The following is a 22,298-nucleotide window of genomic DNA, read 5'->3' as shown; positions in this document are numbered from 1 at the left end:
GAGCTTTATCCCCTCAGCCCTTATCTCCTTCATCCCCTCCAATCCTCATCTGCTCTTTGCTGCGGAGGAAGGCGGAGCGGGAGAAAGAGAGAGTTTTTCCACAGGTAAGCTTCTAGCAGTCTGCTGGGGAGATCGCCGGAGGCAGCAGAGGGAGTCCATACCGCCGGGGGCTGTGGAATCTTAAAAAAAGCCAAAACCCTGAACGGGATCTGAAGAGCCGCCGCTGGAGAAGGAGAAGAACCGGACGGGGCCCCGCATCACCTGCCTTTGGAGTGTAAGTATCCCTCCTGGACCAGACCAGACCTGCCGGGAAACCGCGCGGACCCCGGCGGCCGGGAAGCTCCGACGGGTGCAGACCTACCGGGGGGGTGGGGGGAGAATTCCCGGGGGGGTTATCGCGGAGGGGGACTCGCTCTCCAGAAAAGGGGAATTCGCCTGGGCGCTCATCTCGCTGTAAAGGCTCAAAGCTCCCGCCCGACGGCTCGCTCCCTTCGCCCTGAGATCTGGATCTTTACCCCCGGACTCCCTGGATTCCCCGCACACTCGGTGTTGGGCGGGTATGGTGAGGTGTTGTGTGGGCAACCCGCCTCGTCTCGCACGCCCCGCCTTTCATCGCTCCCGACGGGCTGAACCCCTCCGAGGTGGTCTTTGGATTGGGTGGGGGGAACCTTCGGGACAGGATCGTCCTGGTTCTGAGCCTCGGGTGTGGGAACCGTGAGCTGCATCTCGAGCCACCGGTCCAGGGCCTCCGTCCTCCAATGACCCGGTTTTATTAAATATGCGGCGTGTTATTTGGTTCGTCGACTCAGTCACACATCCCCGACCGCCGCAGGTTGCCGCGGACGACAGGCCGTCGCCGGAGTGTTTCCGATGGGTTAGCGCTCTAAGAAACAGGGCCGGGTGCATTAGAGAACAGTTTTGGCGGTTAAAGGTGCACATTCCGAACAATAGACTTCTTTTAGGTTTTCGGTGCGGGAAAACGAAAGAACAGGGATGCGCACGGAAAGAGCCTCCCAGTGTCATTACCACCTCCACCTCTCCCCCCCGTCCCTCCGTCGGGGGGGAAGGAGGCACTAATCGGATGAGAGGGGATTTCACCCGTAAAGCTTCCTCCGAGGTCTCCTGCTGAAGTTTAAAGTCGCGTGGTGGCGACCCCCTAACGCCACTTCCCTCCTCCGCCTCCGCCTCTGCCCGTCCTGACTTAACGCTCCTATCTGCCCCGTTCGTTCAAAGTGCAGGTTTTTTTTTTTTTTTTTTTTTCAATAGTGCTTGTTTGGATTTTTCTACGGATTTCAACGTCGGTAGCATGCTCGTAGCAGCCGGCTTGGGTCATTTTCCTTTTCGTCGTAAGTTGCGTATTTCCTTAAATGGTAAGAAGAAAATGATAAAAATGTGATCAACTCGGTCGGCCAACCAGTCAACCGCCCGGCCGGTCGTTTCGCTATGTGACAACTGCCTTTCTGGGAAACCGTGGCATTTTGCTGGATGAGACGTGCCCCTTGACCTTCCAGCACTGATCTCTGCTCAGGGTTTGACTTGAGCGAGTCGCTCTTGGCCACAGTCAAGATCACGCGCGACGGTAATCGGCCTTGAATGAGTTGGACGTCGCTATCCTCTTACACAGCATTAGCAAGGCGCCGCTCACACGCCCCCTCCAAGCGGCGAGAAATAATCTGAAAAGGGGGGTAAAAACGATTACGCTGGGCGAAATGAGTGGCGACGGGACGGTTTCTGGAGACCTCGGTCTGGTCACCGCGGTCGGTCCGGGATCTGAGGTGACGGTGATTGGTGTTGAACTTACGCTGGTGAGGACGTTTGGATGCTATTCAGCCATTGTGAGAACAGGTTGGCGCATCGGCGTCATCGAACGCCGATGCGGAACCAAACCGGAGTGGGTCACGGTGGGTTCTGCTCCAAGGTCCAAGGCCGGGTCTTGAAATCCAACAAGGTTCAATCGGTCTTATTTTCAAGCGGGTGCAGTCGAATCGAATGTTCATGAGGAATCTAGGAGTGTGGCTCAGAGTTTTACCCTGGAAGGAATTCAAATCAGTCGTGTGGAACATGCGTCGAGCAAAGATGCCGGCTGCAAAACCCAATATGGAGAACGCAGGCGACGCTGACACTGTCGTGAAGTTAAGCAACACACACACACACACACACATACTGGTCTCAAGGTCTGGTTTCAAGGTCTGGTCTCAAGGTCTGGTCTGGTCAGGGATTAGAGCTGGACTCAGGAACCTTCTCCTCTAAACAGCTCAGTGTTTCAGGGCCAGGGGGGTAATTACAGCTGAGTGATCTGGGGTAATTACAGGGGTAGATTCCCGGGGTAATTACAGGTGCACAAACTGGGGAAATTACGGGGGTAGGAACTGGGGTAGTTGTTGATATTCTTCAGGTACAGGGTAATTGGAAAGGGTAAAAGCAGACAGCAATGTCATTTCTAGAAGTTCTTACTTCAAAATAAGAGCGTTGGAGTAAAGGACACTGGACTTGCATCCAAACAAAAGCAGATATAAAGTTTCTACACAGCTGTCTCTGTGTGTGTGTGTGTGTGTGTGTGTGTGTGTGTGTGTGTGTGTGTGTGTGTGTGTGTGTGTGTGTGTGTGTGTGTGTGTGTGTGTCTTTGTATGTGTATGTATATGATTGTTTTGTCTGTATTACACTGTTCTATGTGGGTATGTGCTTGAAAATGATTGTTACCTGTTGATATTTCATGAATCAATCATTGTCACTTCATTTATCGTGAGAAGTGTAAGTACATGTTATATTTGAGACTAATATTAAAATGATATCATCATGGGATCCAGGCACTCCTCTTACTTCTATTGTCTCTTTCTCTTTCAGTATAAAAGTCTGTTTTCCGTCGGTAAGAGCCTCCTGCACCCGTCGCCATGGCAGCTGAGAAAGCCGAAATTGAGGCTCTGAAAAAGGAGTGCGATGCGCTCCGGAAACAGATTGAGGTGAGAGCCTTAGAGGGAAACGGGTGCGTGTATAGCTGATCTCAAGCTATCTATCATCAATAATCTATCATCTATAATCTATAATATATTATCTGTTATCTATCATCTATCATCTATAATCTATCATCCATCATCTATCCCCTATAATCTATAATCTATAATCTATCATCTATCATCTATAATCTATCATCTATTATCTATAATGTATCATTTATCATCGATAATCTATCATCGATAATCGATCATCTATAATCTATAATCTATAATCTATAATCAATCTATAATCTATCATCTATCATCTATCAATCTATCATTCATACTCTATAATCTATCATCTATCATCTATCATCTATAATCGATAATCTAATCTATAATCTATAATCTATAATCTATAATCTATCTTCTATCATCTATCATCTATAATCTATCATCTATAATCCATCATCTATAATCCATCATATATCATCGATAATCTATCATCGATAATCGATCATCTATAATCTATAATCTATAATCTATAATCTATCATCTATCATCTATCATTCATAATCTATAATCTATCATCTATCATCTATCATTCATAATCTATAATCTATCATCTATCATCTGTCATCTATCATCTATAATCGATAATCTATCATCCATCATCTATAATCTATAATATATCATCTATCATCTATCATCTATAATCTATAATATATCATCTATCATCTATAATCTATAGTTGATAGCTATTGGTGGTGTTCAGTCACTCCTCCTAACTCCTGCTGGAAGGGACCTCCTTGTTGTGCTTCATGGATGTCCTTGATAAATCCATGTTTGTACACGGTACTAGTTTGTCGCTGACGCTTTCCCATCGGAACCAATACTATGGGATGTAAGTGGAAGGTCCCGGGGCTGCGCCCACAGACTGTCCTTCCTGATGCACCTGTCTCTCTCTCCGCCTGGTGTCATGGCCGCCAGACGTCCCGCAAGGCGGTGGCGGACACCACCATGCAGTCAGCCGCAGGGGGCGTGGACGCCGTGGGGCGTGTCCAGCTCAAGCAGAGGAAGAACCTCAAGGGTCACCTGGCCAAAATCTACGCCATGCACTGGGCTGAGGACTCCAGGTGAGACACCTGTCTGTCTGCCTGTCTGTCTGCCTGTCTGTCTGTTTGCCTGCCTAAATCAATCGAGTCATATCTTCATATTTAGACCAGCGTTAATAGATACTCTCCATCTCTCCCTCCCGCTCTCCCTTCACCAGGCAAATGGTCAGTGCATCACAGGATGGGAAGCTGTTGATCTGGGACACCTTCACAGGAAACAAGGTCAGCGTTCAGGAAGCTCCATGTGATAGAACCTCCGAAGGGGCTCGTTTTGCCATCATGTCTAACCATTACATGCTCCCCATAATGATCTATTCTCATCGGTCCATCGGCGGCTAACAGTGCTCAGTTATTCCTGAATGAGGACCACGTCTCCTCCCGGTTTCCCTCCACCTACATGCTAATGCCGACACTAGCCAGAGCCAGAGGTGCCATCTGATGTCGCCTCATAGAAACTCTGATGGAGGACCAGGCAGGTTGAACGTGGACATGGGTGTCAGGATTCCCGACGTCCCATTCTGTGTCACATTTCAAGATATATGTATATAATGTATTTAAACGTCACACAGTCACAGTAAATAGTTGATTATTATATTTAATGAGAGTGATAATAATAGTTTATTCATATGGAAGAGAATAGTTCCCGGTGCTGTTGCAGCGAGGCAAGTTTAACATAAAAAAAAAGAAACACATTCGAAAAAGGACAAAGAATGCATAAGGTTAAGAAGTGGAAGACAGAGAATGCGTAAAATCAAGTCAAAGGGCGTCGGAGCAGCGTCTCTTAAACGAGACAAAGTGGTTTTAAACGAATGCTTCCTTTATTCGGTCGGTTGGTTGTGCTAGGTCGTGTTGATCAGCAGGACAATGTACAGCCAGCCGCTTGTTACGGCAAAATAACCCCACCCTCAGCGACCGGGGCCCACGGTGGGCGGAGCGATCGGGGCTGAGGGCGTGGTTCGGTACTGACGGGTCGGGATGGGGTCTCCCTGCAGGTGGCGGCCGTGCCCCTCAAGTCAGCCTGGGTGATGAGCGTGGCCTACGCCCCGTCCGGGAACCTGGTGGCCAGCGGCGGCTTGGACAACATGTGCACCGTCTACAACATCAGCACCGCCAGCCCCAAGACCCTGAGGGAGCTGGACGCGCACACAGGTTGGGAGGCAGGGAGGGAGGCAGGGAGGGAGGGAGTGAGGAAAGATAGAAAGAAAGGTTAGACAGATAGATGGAAGGAATGAAAAAGGATAGTTATCCCAGAAAGAGAACACATTTATAACTTAACCTCTCCCTCCCTCCCCCCTCCAGGATACCTGTCTTGCGCCCGTTTCCTCAGCGACAGCGAGATCATCACTGCTTCCGGTGACACCACCTGGTGAGTTCTCTGGGGGTGGGGGGGGGGGTCCGCAGCCCCCGGGTTTGCCCCCGAAGGGACTGCAGCGCAAGTCATTTGTCGGCCCTGTCACAGTGGCTTGTGTTGGGTTTGATTTGGTGCGTTATGGGGTGTGATGATGGTAAAACCCAACGCTCCGCTGGGATAAGAAAAGAGTTCACAGAGGAGGGATTATTCTGCTTTGCTGTCGTTGTCACACCTGCTGTTCTTCTCTTGGTGTGAAGCACACGTGGTGCTGAGCAAACAAAGGTTGTCATTATGTTATTTTTATCGTGTTTCCTCTCCACAAAACACACAAACTCGCCCCCGTTCATGAGGTGGATTTGAGGCCGATTATAGCGACAACAAAAATAACAATGATATCAAAGTAACCCTCCAAGGCGCCGACCTCCGTCCGCTGAATGGGATGTCACGTGGTGTTCCCCCCAGCTGCTTGTGGGACCTGGAGACCGGGAAGCAGAAGACCATCTACACCAACCACATCGGGGACTGCATGTCCCTGGCTCTGTCCCCCGACCAGAACACCTTCGTCTCCGGAGCCTGCGACTCCCTGGCCAAGCTGTGGGACATCAGGGACGGGACCTGCAAGCAGACCTTCTCCGGGCACACCAGCGACATCAACTCCATCGCTGTGAGAGCTGTACACCACATGCAACACCAAAATACTGCTGTACAGCACATACAGCACCAAAATACTGCTGTACACCACATACAGAACCAAAATATACTGTATACAATACACAGCACCGCAATACTGCTGTATACAATATACAACACCAAAATACTGCTGTATACCATACACAGCACCAAAATACTGCTGTATACAATACACAACACCAAAATACTGCTGTAGAAAATATACATGAACTGTGTTCACTTACAAAAACATTCCTATCCTCGAGTACTACTAATCTTAGTCCTAGTAATTTTAATAATCTTAGTCCTAGTAATCTTAGTAATCTTAGTCATTTTAGTCCTCGTGATCTTGGTAATCCTAGTCTTGCTAAACTTCATAATCTTTGTTTTAGCGATCTCAGTAATCTTAGTCCTAGTAATCTTGGTGATCTTATTCCTAGTGATCTCAGTAATCTTGGTCCGAGTGAAAATGGGAAACTCAGTACTGGTGGCTTTGTGCGACCTCCTATATTGAATATCCACCTTGTGTGTTGCTGACGATGCTAACGTTGTTAACGCTAACCCCCACGCGCACGCACCCGCCCCGCACCACACAGTTCTTCCCCAGCGGCAACGCCTTCATCACCGGCTCGGACGACTGCGGCTGCAAGATGTACGACCTGCGCGCCGACCAGGAGGCCATCAGCTACTCTGACAGCAGCCTCAACTCCGGGGTGACGTCGGTGGCCCTGTCGCTGTCCGGACGACTCATCTTCGCCGGATACGACGACTTCAACTGCAACATCTGGGACTCGTTGAAGGGGGAGCGAGTCGGTGCGTGTGCAGACATATCCATACAGGCGGCGTCATGTAGTACTATCGCCGTATTAATCATATACCAGGAGACTACGGTTATATTCCATTTGAATTCATTAAATTCACATTGAAAATGTATATGATATTTGTTTTGTGTGAAGTCCTTGAAAATGGAAAACTAGGGCTTGAAATGGTCCTTGAAAGTCCTTAAATTTCATTTTGCAATGTGAGAATGAAATATTAAATCAATTAATAATTATTTTATGTTGAAATATTTCATGAAAATTATTATTATTATAATTATCATTATTATTATTATTATTATTATTATTAATATTATTGTACATATTCCATAACGGCTTCTTTGCATATTTTCACAATAACAGCGCTTCAAATGCTACATTTTTATTGGATAATGAAGCTCTTATCTTTTTCAAATCTCCTCTCTCCCCCTCACCTCCCCTCCTCTCTCATCCTCCCTCCTCTCTCCCCCTCTCCTCCACCCCCCCCCCCCCCCCCCCCCCCCCTTCCAGGCGTGCTCTCCGGTCATGACAACAGGGTGAGCTGCACCGGGGTTCCCGCCGACGGAATGGGCGTCTGCACGGGATCCTGGGACAGTTTCCTCAAGCTGTGGAACTGAGCGGAGCCTTCCCATCATGCACCTGGGGAGGGGCAGAGGGGGGAGGAAAGGGGAAGAAAAGGAGGGGAGAGGAGAGGAGACAAGGCGACGGGCTAAGGGAAGCGGGAGACCAACATGTCGGGGCTGAGGATGTGTGCTGATGTTTTTGGCTTCCCTCTCTCTCTCTCTCTCTCTCTCTCTCTCTCTCTCCCTCCCTCCCATCCGCCCTGTTTAACGTATGCAAACCAGAGGTTGTGAGCGGGGAAACCATAGGACATTTTGTGGAAAAGGGCGTCGCCATGACAACGCCCCGGTGTGAACAACGGAGATTTCAAAATGGAGAAAAAGATTAAAAAAAAAAAAAAAGTAATATATATATATATATATATATACACATATCTATAAATAGAAAATTATTCCAAATGATAAGTGACTGTCGAGGAGGAAACAAAGAGAATTCCTTATTGTACCTCAGGCCAGGGCGTCCGTGGGTCGCGTCTAGTTTGTTTTTGAGCACAGGGACACTGGAAAGACAGATTTGATATTTTAGGTTTCCACCTATTTTTATTGTCTCTCACCTACGTAGACCAAAGTGTGATAATATGTCAATTGTTGATTTGTCTTTTATATAGCCAACGTTTTAGGATGCAGAGTTGATGTACAGCCCCCCCCCCCCCGGGCCCGGAAGGCAGCGGCGGGGTGGCCCCTTTTGGGTCTCGATCCAAGATGGCCGCCGTTTCGGTTTGAGCCGCCGCGAATCCCAATAAAATCCGCGGACGGGTGTGAGCAAAGTTGGGCGGCGCTCCGGACTCGGCCGCGTCGCGTTGTTTTATTTCTTTGTCTGCTCTACCGGGAAGCAAAGTTTGTTTATTTCAACGCACTCCCCAAATGTAAGACGTTTTCTCCCACTTTTACACTTCTGCCGTACTTCTGTAAAAAGGAAAATCTTTCTAATAAACATAGAATTCTGCATTAACCACGAGCCAGAGCCGTTTGTTTGAGTGAATAGAGTGTGTATTAGTGTGTATGTGTAACTCTATTCACTAGGGAGTGTGTGTGTGTGTGGAGAGCCCTTCAATGAAGATTGAAGGGCTCTCCATAGTGCAGTGTGTGAGGGCCCTTTGTGGTGCACTGTCAAGGTCACTTAGTGGTTCACTGCCAAAGGCACTTCCTTTTGCATTATGGAAGCCACTTCACAGAGGATACCTTCATGTCAAGTGAGGTTTCAAACCATAGGGAGGAACAAAGGGCATACCATAGTGCACTGTCAAGACACTTCATAGTGCCCTGTGAAGGGCACTCTGTAGTGCACTGTCAAGGGCACTTCATAGTGCACTGACAAGGGCACTTCATAGTGCACTGTCAAGGGCACTTCATAGTACACAGTCAAGGGCACTTCATGATGCACTGTGAAGGGCACTTCGTAGTGCACCATGAAGAGCACTTGATCGTGCACTGCCAAAGCACTTCCTTTTGCATTATGGAGGCCACTTCACAGAGAATACCTTCATGTCAAGTGAGGTTCCAAACCATAGGGGCAACAAAGTTCACTTCGGAGTGCACCACAAAGGGAACAAATCGCGAGTCTTCCTTTTGTACTTTGAGTTTATTGGAGGGTCACAAACCAAATGCAGATGCATAGCGCCCGACTGTATTATCTGTGTACACACAGATAATAAACACAAAGAACTATTATCTCCTAATGAGAGAGCTCATGAAGTTAAATCCAGTCACATTTAATCAGTTTATACTCCCATTGCATACAATCATGCGTAGTTTAATGTAGATGGCATCATTTGTTTCAATCACCATGTTGACGTATGTTCACCGATCAGCCACAACATTAAAACAACCAAACAGGTGAAGTGAATAAAATGTATCATCTGTTTCCAATGGCATCTGTCAAGGGATGGGATATATTATTATTATATACTGTATATATACTGTTGTATATTATTATTATATATATACTGCTATATACATATTTTGTTATATATACGCAGTATATATTTATATGAAAAGCACCATCTACAATGGACACGTGAGCATCACAACTGGACCATGGAGCAATGGAAGAAGGTGGAGGTCTGATGAATTACCTTTTCTTCTACATCGTGTGGATGGGCGGGGTTAGGGTCCGATCTGACGGTGCATCTGTGGGATGTGCTGGAACAACAAGCCCGATCCATGGGGGCTCCACCTCCACCTTGCAGGACTTAAAGGATCTGCTGCTAACGTCTTGGTGCCAGATACCACAGGACACCTTCAGAGTCTGGTGGAGTCCATGCCTCCACCTCACAGCTGTTTTGGGGGCACCAGGGGGAGCTACACAGTATTAGTGTTATTCGTGGTTCTTTAATGTTGTAGCTGATCGGTGTATGTGTGTATATATATATATATATATATATATATATATATATATATATATATATATATATATAAATATACAGTATATGTAGTTATTATTATTTTGTGAACAAATCGGCTGCTCCACATTGCTGTCCAGGAGGTGGAGCCAATGGACCAGAAGCTGTGTTCATCTACCTCCTCTGCAGAGATGGAAGGTTAAGACTCTTTTTTCTGATTTGATTCGAGTCACCCAGGAAACAGGAGTCGATCGACTTTGCGACATTGGTTGAGTTAGTGTTTCAACTTCGTGCTGACGATGCAGAGAGTTGGAGTTAAATAAAATAATTTACATCATCATCATCTGCAAAGTATATAGAGTTTGTGACTGAGCACTTTCTTCCACGGTACAAAAAGAAGAACCGGACCTTCCGTGGCAATACCATCTTCCTGTCTGACAACGCACCATCTCATGCTGCAAAGAATACCTCTGTGTCATTAGCTGCTATGGGCATAAAAGGAGAGAAACTCATGCTGTGGCCCCCATCCTCCCCTGACCTCCACCCTATTGAGAACCTTTGAAGCATCCTCCAGCAAAAGATCTATGAGGGTGGAGCAGCTCTGGGAGGCTGTTCTGACATCCTGCAAAGAAATTCAACAGAAACTCCAAAAACTCACAAGTTCAATGGAGGCAAGAATAGTGAAGGTGAAGGTGATGTTTGTTTTATACTGTATGTTATTTTAATATACTGTATGCTTGTAATATACCGTATGTTATTATAATATACTGTATGCTTGTTATATACTGTATGTTTTATATTATGCTGTATGATTGTAATATACTGTATTTTATTATAATAAACTATAGGTTATTAAAATATACTGTATGATTGTAATGTACTGTATTGTATTATAATAAACTCTAGGTTATTATAATATACTATATTTTATTATAATAAACTGTAGGTTATTATAATATATCGTCTGATTATTATATACTGTATTTTATTAAAATGAACTCTAGGTTATTATAATAAACTGTATGATTGGAATATACTGTATTTTATTATAATAAACTCTAGGTTATTATAATATACTATATTTTATTATAATAAACTGTAGGTAATTATAATATACTGTATGTTTGTTATATACTGTATGTTATTTTAATATACTGTATGCTTGTTATATACTGTATGTTATTTTAATATACTGTATGCTTGTAATATACTGGATGTTATTATAGTATACTGTATGATTGTAATAGACTGTATTTTATTGTAATTTGCTGTATGCTATTATAATAAACAGTATTTTATTATAATAAACTGAAGGTTATTATAATATACTGTATGATTATAATAAACTGTATTATACTGTATACTATGAATTATTATTATTATTATTATTATTATTATTATTATCATCGTTATTATTATTATTATAATCATTATCATTATTATTGTTATTATTATTACTGTTATTATTGTTATTATTGTTATCGTTCTTATTATAATCATTTTCACAATCATCATTATAATTATTAATATTGTTATCACGTACTATAATTATTATCATTATTTGTATATAATTATTATAGTTATTATTATTATTATTATTATTTATTTTTTTTTTTTTTTTACATTTCATTCCCAGTTCGGAAAACAGTTTGTAAGAACATTTCAGTGAGTAAAACCACTCCTGAGTGTTAGGAAGCAGTGAACCGTCGCCCCCTAGCGGTGCTCCAATGTAAACACCACAGCAGCACGGTGTGGGTGATGGCTTGACTGCCCATCACTACACGACTGTCCTCCATCTTTGTTCTACTCGGCTAACAAAGTACTTTGTATTCAAGGTACTCAGCTATGAAAAAGTAAAGGTGCCGGCTCAGCTTCACAGCCTCGCGTTTGCTTGTGGAGCAGCGCCTGCAACCTCCAATAAAGAACAGCGCTTAAACTGACAGGGCCTCAGTGTCTCAGTGTCTCAGTGCCTCAGCGTCTCAGGTTCTCAGTGCCTCAGTGCCTCAGTGTCTCAGTGTCTCAGTGCCTCAGTGTCTCAGTGCCTCAGCGTCTCAGCGTCTCAGGTTCTCAGTGCCTCAGTGTCTCAGTGTCTCAGTGTCTCAGTGCCTCAGCGTCTCAGCGTCTCAGCGTCTCAGCGTCTCAGGTTCTCAGCGTCTCATAAAGCACATACCTGTTCTTTTATACACAATCCACGCCCACACTTCCCCCTTTAACGTTCTCATGGTGGTCTCAACTGTTTTCCGAACTGGGAATGAAATGTAAAAAAATATATAAAAAAAAAAATAATAATAATAATAATAATAACTATAATAATTATATACAAATAATGATAATAATTATAGTACCGTATTTTCGCGACTATAAGGCGCATATAAACGTCTTTTTTTTTCCTCAAAATGTGCGGCGCGCCCTATAGTGCGGTGCGCCCTATGTGTGTTGTTACTGCGGTAAAACCACTCCTGAGTGTTAGGAAGCAGTGAACCGTCGCCCCCTAGCGGTGCTCCAATGTAAGCACCACAGCAGCACGGTGTGGGTGATGGCTTGACTGCCCATCACTAAACGACTGTCCTCCATCTTTGTTCTACTCGGCTAACAAAGTACTTTGTATTCAAGGTACTCAGCTATGAAAAAGTAAAGGTGCCGGCTCAGCTTCACAGCCTCGCGTTTGCTTGTGGAGCAGCGCCTGCAACCTCCAATAAAGAACAGCGCTTAAACTGACAGGGCCTCAGTGTCTCAGTGCCTCAGTGTCTCAGTGCCTCAGCGTCTCAGGTTCTCAGTACCTCAGTGTCTCAGTGTCTCAGTGCCTCAGTGCCTCAGTGTCTCAGTGCCTCAGTGTCTCAGTGCCTCAGCGTCTCAGGTTCTCAGTGCCTCAGTGTCTCAGTGCCTCAGCGTCTCAGCGTCTCAGCGTCTCAGCGTCTCAGCGTCTCAGTGTCTCAGCGTCTCAGCGTCTCAGTGTCTCAGCGTCTCAGGTTCTCAGCGTCTCAGCGTCTCAGTGTCTCAGTGTCTCAGGTTCTCAGTGTCTCAGCGTCTCAGGTTCTCAGCGTCTCAGCGTCTCAGGTTCTCAGCGTCTCAGCGTCTCAGTGTCTCAGGTTCTCAGTGTCTCAGCATCTCAGGTTCTCAGTGCCTCAGTGTCTCAGGTTCCATGGTTCTCAGGTTCTCAGCATCTCAGGTTCTCAGGTTCTCAGCGTCTCAGTGTCTCAGGTTCTCAGTGTCTCAGCGTCTCAGGTTCTCAGTGCCTCAGTGTCTCAGGTTCTCAGTGTCTCAGTGCCTCAGTGCCTCAGTGCCTTAGTGTCTCAGGTTCTTAGTGTCTCAGCATCTCAGGTTCTCAGTGTCTCAGTGCTTCAGTGTTTCAGTGTCTCAGTGCCTCAGTGTCTCAGGTTCTCAGTGTCTCAGCGCCTCAGCGCCTCAGTGTCTCAGGTTCTCAGGTTCTCAGTGTCTCAGTGCCTCAGTGCCTCAGTGCCTCAGTGTCTCAGTGTCTCAGGTTCTCAGCGCCTCAGCGTCTCAGCGCCTCAACGCCTCAGTGTCTCAGGTTCTCAGTGTCTCAGCGCCTCAGCGCCTCAACGTCTCAGGTTCTCAGATTCTCAGTGTCTCAGTGCCTCAGTGCCTCAGTGCCTCAGTGTCTCAGTGCCTCAGCGTCTCAGCGCCTCAACGTCTCAGGTTCTCAGATTCTCAGTGTCTCAGTGCCTCAGTGCCTCAGTGCCTCAGTGTCTCAGTGCCTCAGCGTCTCAGCGTCTCAGCGTCTCAGTGCCTCAGCGCCTCAGTGCCTCAGTGTCTCAGTGCCTCAGTGTCTCAGTTCCTCAGTGTCTCAGGTTCTCAGTGCCTCAGCGTCTCAGCGTCTCAGCGTCTCAGCGTCTCAGTGTCTCAGGTTCTCAGTGTCTCAGCGTCTCAGGTTCTCAGATTCTCAGTGTCTCAGTGCCTCAGTGCCTCAGTGCCTCAGTGCCTCAGTGTCTCAGTGCCTCAGTGCCTCAGTGCCTCAGTGCCTCAGTGCCTCAGCGTCTCAGCGTCTCAGCGTCTCAGCGCCTCAGCGTCTCAGCGTCTCAGCGTCTCAGCGTCTCAGCGCCTCAGCGTCTCAGCGTCTCAGCGTCTCAGCGCCTCAGCGCCTCAGCGCCTCAGCGCCTCAGCGCCTCAGCGCCTCAGCGTCTCCGCGCCTCAGCGCCTCAGCGCCTCAGCGCCTCAGCGCCTAAGCGCCTCAGGTTCTCAGATTCTCAGCGTCTCAGCGTCTCAGCGTCCCAGCGTCTCAGCGTCTCAGCATCTCAGGTTCTCAGCGTCTCAGCGCCTCAGCGTCTCAGGTTCTCAGTGTCTCAGTGCCTCAGTGCCTCAGTGCCTCAGTGTCTCAGGTTCTCAGCGCCTCAGCGTCTCAGCGCCTCAACGCCTCAGTGTCTCAGGTTCTCAGTGTCTCAGTGCCTCAGTGCCTCAGTGCCTCAGCGCCTCAGCATCTCAGCGTCTCAGGTTTTCAGTGTCTCAGTGCCTCAGTGTCTCAGGTTCTCAGTGCCTCAGTGTCTCAGTGCCTCAGTGTCTCAGCGTCTCAGCGTCTCAGGTTCTCAGCGTCTCAGCGCCTCAGCGCCTCAGGTTCTCAGATTCTCAGTGTCTCAGCGTCTCAGGTTCTCAGCGTCTCAGGTTCTCAGTGCCTCAGTGTCTCAGTGTCTCAGGTTCTCAGCGCCTCAGCGTCTCAGCGCCTCAACGCCTCAGTGTCTCAGGTTCTCAGTGTCTCAGCGCCTCAGCGCCTCAGCGTCTCAGGTTCTCAGATTCTCAGTGTCTCAGTGTCTCAGTGCCTCAGTGCCTCAGTGCCTCAGTGTCTCAGTGCCTCAGCGTCTCAGCGTCTCAGCGTCTCAGCGCCTCAGCGTCTCAGCACCTCAGCGCCTCAGCGCCTCAGTGCCTCAGTGTCTCAGTGCCTCAGTGTCTCAGTGCCTCAGTGTCTCAGGTTCTCAGTGCCTCAGCGTCTCAGCGTCTCAGCGTCTCAGCGCCTCAGCTCCTCAGCGTCTCAGGTTCTCAGTGTCTCAGTGCCTCAGTGTCTCAGGTTCTCAGTGCCTCAGCGTCTCGGTGTCTCAGCGTCTCAGGTTCTCAGTGTCTCAGCGTCTCCGATTCTCAGTGTCTCAGTGCCTCAGTGCCTCAGTGCCTCAGTGCCTCAGTGCCTCAGTGCCTCAGCGTCTCAGCGTCTCAGCGTCTCAGCGTCTCAGCGTCTCAGCGCCTCAGCATCTCAGCGCCTCAGCATCTCAGGTTCTCAGCGTCTCAGCGCCTCAGCGTCTCAGGTTCTCAGTGTCTCAGTGCCTCAGTGTCTCAGGTTCTCAGTGCCTCAATGCCTCAGTGTCTCAGTGCCTCAGCGTCTCAGCGTCTCAGCGTCTCAGGTTCTCAGCGTCTCAGCGTCTCAGCGTCTCAGCGCCTCAAGGCCTCAGCGCCTTAGATTCTCAGTGTCTCAGTGCCTCAGTGTCTCAGGTTCTCAGTGCCTCAGTGTCTCAGTGCCTCAGCATCTCAGCGTCTCAGCGTCTCAGGTTATCAGTGTCTCACCGTCTCAGCGTCTCATCGTCTCAGGTTCTCAGTGCCTCAGTGCCTCAGTGCCTCAGTGTCTCAGGTTCTCAGCGCCTCAGCGTCTCAGCGCCTCAACGCCTCAGTGTCTCAGGTTCTCAGTGTCTCAGGTTCTCAGATTCTCAGTGTCTCAGTGCCTCAGTGCCTCAGTGCCTCAGTGCCTCAGCGTTTCAGTGTCTCAGCGTCTTAGTGTCTCAGCGTCTCAGCGTCTCAGCACCTCAGCATCTCAGCGCCTCAGCATCTCAGGTTCTCAGCGTCTCAGCGCCTCAGCGTCTCAGGTTCTCAGTGTCTCAGTGCCTCAGTGTCTCAGGTTCTCAGTGCCTCAGTGCCTCAGTGTCTCAGTGCCTCAGCGTCTCAGCGTCTCAGCGTCTCAGGTTCTCAGCGTCTCAGCGTCTCAGCGTCTCAGCGCCTCAAGGCCTCAGCGTCTTAGATTCTCAGTGTCTCAGTGCCTCAGTGTCTCAGGTTCTCAGTGCCTCAGTGTCTCAGTGCCTCAGCATCTCAGCATCTCAGCGTCTCAGGTTATCAGTGTCTCACCGTCTCAGCGTCTCATCGTCTCAGGTTCTCAGTGCCTCAGTGCCTCAGTGCCTCAGTGTCTCAGTGCCTCAGTGTCTCAGGTTCTCAGCGCCTCAGCGTCTCAGCGCCTCAACGCCTCAGTGTCTCAGGTTCTCAGTGTCTCAGGTTCTCAGATTCTCAGTGTCTCAGTGCCTCAGTGCCTCAGTGCCTCAGTGCCTCAGCGTTTCAGTGTCTCAGCGTCTTAGCGTCTCAGTGCCTCAGGTTCTCAGTGTCTCAGTGCCTCAGTGCCTCAGGTTCTCAGCGCCTCAGCGCCTCAGCATCTCAACGTCTCAGGTTCTCAGTGTCTCAGTGCCTCAGCGTTTCAGTGTCTCAGCGTCTTAGTGTCTCAGCGTCTCAGCGTCTCAGCACCTCAGCATCTCAGCGCCTCAGCATCTCAGGTTCTCAGCGTCTCAGCGCCTCAGCGTCTCAGGTTCTCAGTGTCTCAGTGCCTCAGGTTCTCAGTGCCTCAGTGCCTCAGTGTCTCAGTGCCTCAGCGTCTCAGCGTCTCAGCGTCTCAGGTTCTCAGCGTCTCAGCGTCTCAGCGTCTCAGCGCCTCAAGGCCTCAGCGCCTTAGATTCTCAGTGTCTCAGTGCCTCAGTGTCTCAGGTTCTCAGTGCCTCAGTGTCTCAGTGCCTCAGCATCTCAGCGTCTCAGCGTCTCAGGTTATCAGTGTCTCACCGTCTCAGCGTCTCATCGTCTCAGGTTCTCAGTGCCTCAGTGCCTCAGTGCCTCAGTGTCTCAGTGCCTCAGTGTCTCAGGTTCTCAGCGCCTCAGCGTCTCAGCGCCTCAACGCCTCAGTGTCTCAGGTTCTCAGTGTCTCAGGTTCTCAGATTCTCAGTGTCTCAGTGCCTCAGTGCCTCAGTGCCTCAGTGCCTCAGTGCCTCAGCGTTTCAGTGTCTCAGCGTCTTAGCGTCTCAGTGCCTCAGGTTCTCAGTGTCTCAGTGCCTCAGTGCCTCAGGTTCTCAGCGCCTCAGCGCCTCAGCATCTCAACGTCTCAGGTTCTCAGTGTCTCAGTGCCTCAGTGTCTCAGGTTCTCAGTGCCTCAGCGTCTCAGCGCCTCAGCTGTCTCAGTGTCTCAGGTTCTCAGTGTCTCAGGTTCTCAGATTCTCAGTGTCTCAGTGCCTCAGTGCCTCAGTGCCTCAGTGCCTCAGCGTCTCAGGTTCTCAGTGTCTCAGCGCCTCAGCGTCTCAGGTTCTCAGATTCTCAGCGTCTCAGCGTCTCAGCGTCTCAGCGTCTCAGCGCCTCAGTGCCTCAGCGTCTCAGGTTCTCAGTGTCTTAGTGCCTCAGTGTCTCAGGTTCTCAGTGCCTCAGTGTCTCAGTGCCTCAGCGTCTCAGCGTCTCAGCGTCTGAGGTTCTCAGCTTCTCAGCGTCTCAGTGCCTCAGCGCCTCAGCGCCTCAGGTTCTCAGTGTCTCAGTGCCTCAGTGTCTCAGGTTCTCAGTGCCTCAGTGTCTCAGTGTCTCACCGTCCCAGCGTCTCATTGTCTCAGGTTCTCAGTGCCTCAGTGCCTCAGTGTCTCAGTGCCTCAGTGTCTCAGGTTCTCAGAGCCTCAGCGTCTCAGCGCCTCAATGCCTCAGTGTCTCAGGTTCTCAGTGTCTCAGGTTCTCAGATTCTCAGCGCCTCAGCGTCTCAGCGCCTCAACGCCTCAGTGTCTCAGGTTCTCAGTGTCTCAGGTTCTCAGATTCTCAGTGTCTCAGTGCCTCAGTGCCTCAGTGCCTCAGTGTCTCAGTGCCTCAGTGCCTCAGTGCCTCAGTGCCTCAGTGCCTCAGCGTCTCAGTGTCTCAGCGTCTCAGTGTCTCAGCGTCTCAGCGCCTCAGCGTCTCAGCGCCTCAGCGCCTCAGCGTCTCAGGTTCTCAGTGTCTCAGCGCCTCAGCGTCTCAGGTTCTCAGATTCTCAGCGCCTCAGCGTCTCAGGTTCTCAGTGCCTCAGTGTCTCAGGTTCTCAGCGCCTCAGCGCCTCAGCGTCTCAGGTTCTCAGTGTCTCAGTGCCTCAGTGTCTCAGGTTCTCAGTGCCTCAGTGTCTCAGTGCCTCAGCGTCTCAGCGTCTCAGCGTCTGAGGTTCTCAGCTTCCCAGCGTCTCAGCGCCTCAGCGCCTCAGGTTCTCAGATTCTCAGTGTCTCAGTGCCTCAGTGTCTCAGGTTCTCAGTGCCTCAGTGTCTCAGTGCCTCAGCGTCTCAGCGTCTCAGCGTCTCAGGTTATCAGTGTCTCACTGTCTCAGCGTCTCATCGTCTCAGGTTCTCAGTGCCTCAGTGCCTCAGGTTCTCAGCGCCTCAGCGTCTCAGCGCCTCAACGCCTCAGTGTCTCAGGTTCTTAGTGTCTCAGGTTCTCAGTGTCTCAGTGCCTCAGTGCCTCAGTGCCTCAGTGTCTCAGTGCCTCAGTGCCTCAGTGCCTCAGTGCCTCAGTGCCTCAGCGTCTCAGTGTCTCAGCGTCTCAGTGTCTCAGCGTCTCAGCGCCTCAGCGTCTCAGCGCCTCAGCGCCTCAGCGTCTCAGGTTCTCAGTGTCTCAGCGCCTCAGCGTCTCAGGTTCTCCGATTCTCAGCGCCCCAGCGTCTCAGGTTCTCAGTGTCTCAGTGCCTCAGTGTCTCAGGTTCTCAGTGCCTCAGTGTCTCAGTGCCTCAGCGTCTCAGCGTCTCAGCGTCTGAGGTTCTCAGCTTCTCATCGTCTCAGCGCCTCAGCGCCTCAGGTTCTCAGATTCTCAGTGTCTCAGTGCCTCAGTGTCTCAGGTTCTCAGTGCCTCAGTGTCTCAGTGTCTCAGTGTCTCAGCGTCTCAGCGTCTCAGCGTCTCAGCGCCTCAGCGCCTCAGCGTCTCAGTGTCTCAGCGCCTCAGCGCCTCAGCATCTCAGCGTCTCAGCGTCTCAGCGTCTCAGCGCCTCAGCGCCTCAGCATCTCAGCGTCTCAGCGTCTCAGCGCCTCAGTGTCTCAGTGCCTCAGCGTCTCAGCGTCTCAGTGTCTCAGTGTCCCAGTGCCTCAGTGCCTCAGTGCCTCAGTGTCTCAGTACCTCAGCGTCTCAGCGTCTCAGCGTCTCAGGTTCTCAGCATCTCAGCGTCTCAGCGCCTCAGCGCCTCAGGTTCTCAGTGCCTCAGTGCCTCAGTGTCTCAGTGTCTCAGGTTCTCAGCGCCTCAATGCCTCAGTGTCTCAGGTTCTCAGCGTCTCAGCGCCTCAATGCCTCAGTGTCTCAGGTTCTCAGTGTCTCAGTGCCTCAGTGCCTCAGTTCCTCAGTATCTCAGCGTCTCAGCGTCTCACCGCCGGGTCCATTTTATTTGCCAACTCTGCTTTTTTTGGGAGCGAAGCCGTGACCCGCTTCAGGGCCGCGCCCAACAAGAGCAAGATGATTTCAGCTCATTTGTGACATCATCGCTTTTGATGTTTCTGTGTTTTTAAAATAAATATATTCCCAGTCGTCTCAGGGCAACTCTACCTCTATTTACTCTACCTCTACTCTACCTCTACTCTACCTCTATTTACTCTACCTCTATTTTCTCTACCTCTACTCTACCTCTATTTACTCTACCTCTACTCTACCTCTATCTGCTCTACCTCTATTTACTCTACCTTTACTCTACATCTACTTCTACTCTACTCTACCTCTACTCTACCTCTTCTTCTACACTACCTCTACTTCTACTCTACCTCTATTTTCACTACCTCTACTCTACCTCTATTTACTCTACCTCTACCTCTTCTTCTACTAAACCTCGACCTCTACTCAACTTCTACTCTCCTCTACATCTACTCTACTCTACCCCTACTTCTGTTCTACTCTGCCTGTATTTGCTCGACCTCTACTTTACCTCCAGCTCCACCTCCACCTCTACTCTACCTCTACCTTACTCTACCTCTACTCTACTCCACCTCTACTTCTACTCTACTCTACCTCTACTCTACTCCACCTCTACTTCTACCCTACTCTATTCTACCTCTACTCGACTCTATTCTACTCTACCTCTACTCTACTTCTACTCTATTCTACCTCTACTCTACTTCCATTATCTCTACTCTACTTCTATTAAACTCTACTTCTACTCTACCGCTACTCTATTTCTACTGTATTCTACCTCAACTCTACATCAACTCTACCTCTACTCTACCGTTTCTTTCTTGTTTGTTACAGTATATTATAATTATGGGATGTAGTGGACCCAGCTTGTTTTGGATTCCATGTCCGTTCCAACACCAGGTCTGTGTTGTTGTTTGTTTTCATAGTTCAAGAGTTGATTTGTCACACAAACACATTTATAACATACATGTACATATATAACATACATGTACATATATAAAATACATATTCATTTATAACATACATGTACATATATAACATACATGTACATATAAAGCATACATGTACATATATAACATACATGTACATATAAAGCATACATGTACATATATAACATACATGTACATATATAACATACATGTACATATAAAGCATACATGTACATATATAACATACATGTACATATATAACATACATGTACATATAAAGCATACATGTATACATATATAACATACATGTACATATAAAGCATACATTTACATATATAACATACATGTACATATATAACATACATGTACATATAAAGCATACATGTACATATATAACATACATGTACATATATAACATACATGTACATATAGCGCATACATGCACATATATAACATACATGTACATATATAACATACATGTACATATATAACATACATGTACATATAAAGCATACATGTACATATATAACATACATGTACATATATAACATACATGTACATATAAAGCATACATGTACATATATAACATACATGTACATATATAACATACATGTACATATAAAGCATACATTTACATATATAACATACATGTACATATATAACATACATGTACATATAAAGCATACATGTACATAAATAACATACATGTACATATATAACATACATGTACATATAAAGCATACATGTACATAGAGAAAGAAAAAAGAAGAAACAGTCTTTATTTGACACGCAACACACACACATGCTTTGATGGTGCCGGTGAAATGGTTCCTCTGCATTGAACCATCCTGGCTTGTGCTTCCTCCGGGGCCACAGCAGGAGCAGTGGGCAGCGTACGTGGACGCACCCGGGGACCAGGTGATAAGTGTCCATCGCTGGTCACACCATGATGGTGCATGTTTTTGAGGGGGGTCCTTACTGACGTGAGGTGGAGGAAACCCCACGTGAGCACGGGGAGAACATGCAAACTACACACACATATATAACATACATATTCACATACATGTACATATATAACATACATGTACATATATAGCGTACATGTACATATATAACATACATGTACATATATAACATACATATACATATATAACATACATGTACATATATACATACATATACATATATAACATACATATACATATATAACATACATGTACATATATACATATACATACACATACATATATAACATACATGTACATATATAACATACATATACATATTTAACATACATGTACATATATAACATACATAAACATACAGTATAAAACATACAGTGAGCCGCCTGCACCAGTACCTTGTGTTGATGATGCACATCTTAGTATATTTTGTACTCTTTGAGTTTATTGAGCATATTGTGTGTAATCAACACCACATACTCTGTTATAACTTAATGAGTACATAGTTTATAAAGTTTGTACATCGTAATATGTTAATAATATAACAAATCATTTTGTAGCATGTAATTGCATTTGTATATTCTGTATATTTTTACATATTTCTGCTCTGTATTTTTTGGGTATTTATATATATATATATATAGAGAGAGAGAGAGAGAGAGAGGGAGAGACAGAGAGAGAGACAGAGAGAGAGACAGAAAGAGAGGGAGAGACAGAGAGAGAGACAGAGAGAGGGAGACAGAGAGAGAGAGACAGAGAGAGGGGGAGAGACAGAGAGAGACAGAGAGAGGGGGAGAGACAGAGAGAGAGACAGAGAGAGGGAGACAGAGAGAGAGAGACAGAGAGAGGGGGAGAGACAGAGAGAGAGACAGAGAGAGGGAGACAGAGAGAGGGGGAGGGAGACAGAGAGAGAGACAGAGAGAGGGGGAGAGACAGAGAGAGAGACATAGAGAGGGGGAGAGACAGAGAGAGAGACAGAGAGAGGGAGACAGAGAGAGAGACAGAGAGAGGGGGAGAGACAGAGAGAGAGACAGAGAGAGAGAGACAAAGAGTGGGGGCTGTCCCTGCAAGCTCCAGCGAATGACGCAGGTTCAAAAAAACAAAAAGTAAAAGAATGAAAACTCCTCCGGTGCAGGATCCTGGAAGTCACGCACGCACGGGAAAGTTGCGCAACTACCCGCGGGGCGCGTCACCCGGGCCCCGGGTCCATG

At 47.8% G+C, this 22,298-nt stretch overlaps 1 protein-coding gene across 1 annotated transcript; it reads left to right on the top strand.

Moving 5' to 3' along the window:
- Positions 1-2,891: 2,891 nt before the first annotated feature.
- Positions 2,892-7,503, top strand: gnb3b (guanine nucleotide binding protein (G protein), beta polypeptide 3b; the record flags this gene model as incomplete). Its single annotated transcript, XM_080008478.1, has 8 exons — positions 2,892-2,960; positions 3,924-4,069; positions 4,207-4,270; positions 5,041-5,197; positions 5,348-5,414; positions 5,862-6,063; positions 6,665-6,881; positions 7,397-7,503. The coding sequence occupies 8 exons, from the start codon at positions 2,892-2,894 to the stop codon at positions 7,501-7,503; spliced, it is 1,029 nt and encodes a 342-aa protein (XP_079864604.1).
- Between the last annotated feature and the right edge of the window lie 14,795 nt (positions 7,504-22,298).

The sequence above is a fragment of the Zeus faber genome (genome assembly GCF_960531495.2).
Source record: "Zeus faber genome assembly, chromosome: 1".
Classification (NCBI taxonomy): domain Eukaryota; kingdom Metazoa; phylum Chordata; class Actinopteri; order Zeiformes; family Zeidae; genus Zeus; species Zeus faber.
The sequence above is the reverse complement of the archived record's forward strand: the minus strand, read 5'-3'. Positions and strand labels throughout refer to the sequence as shown.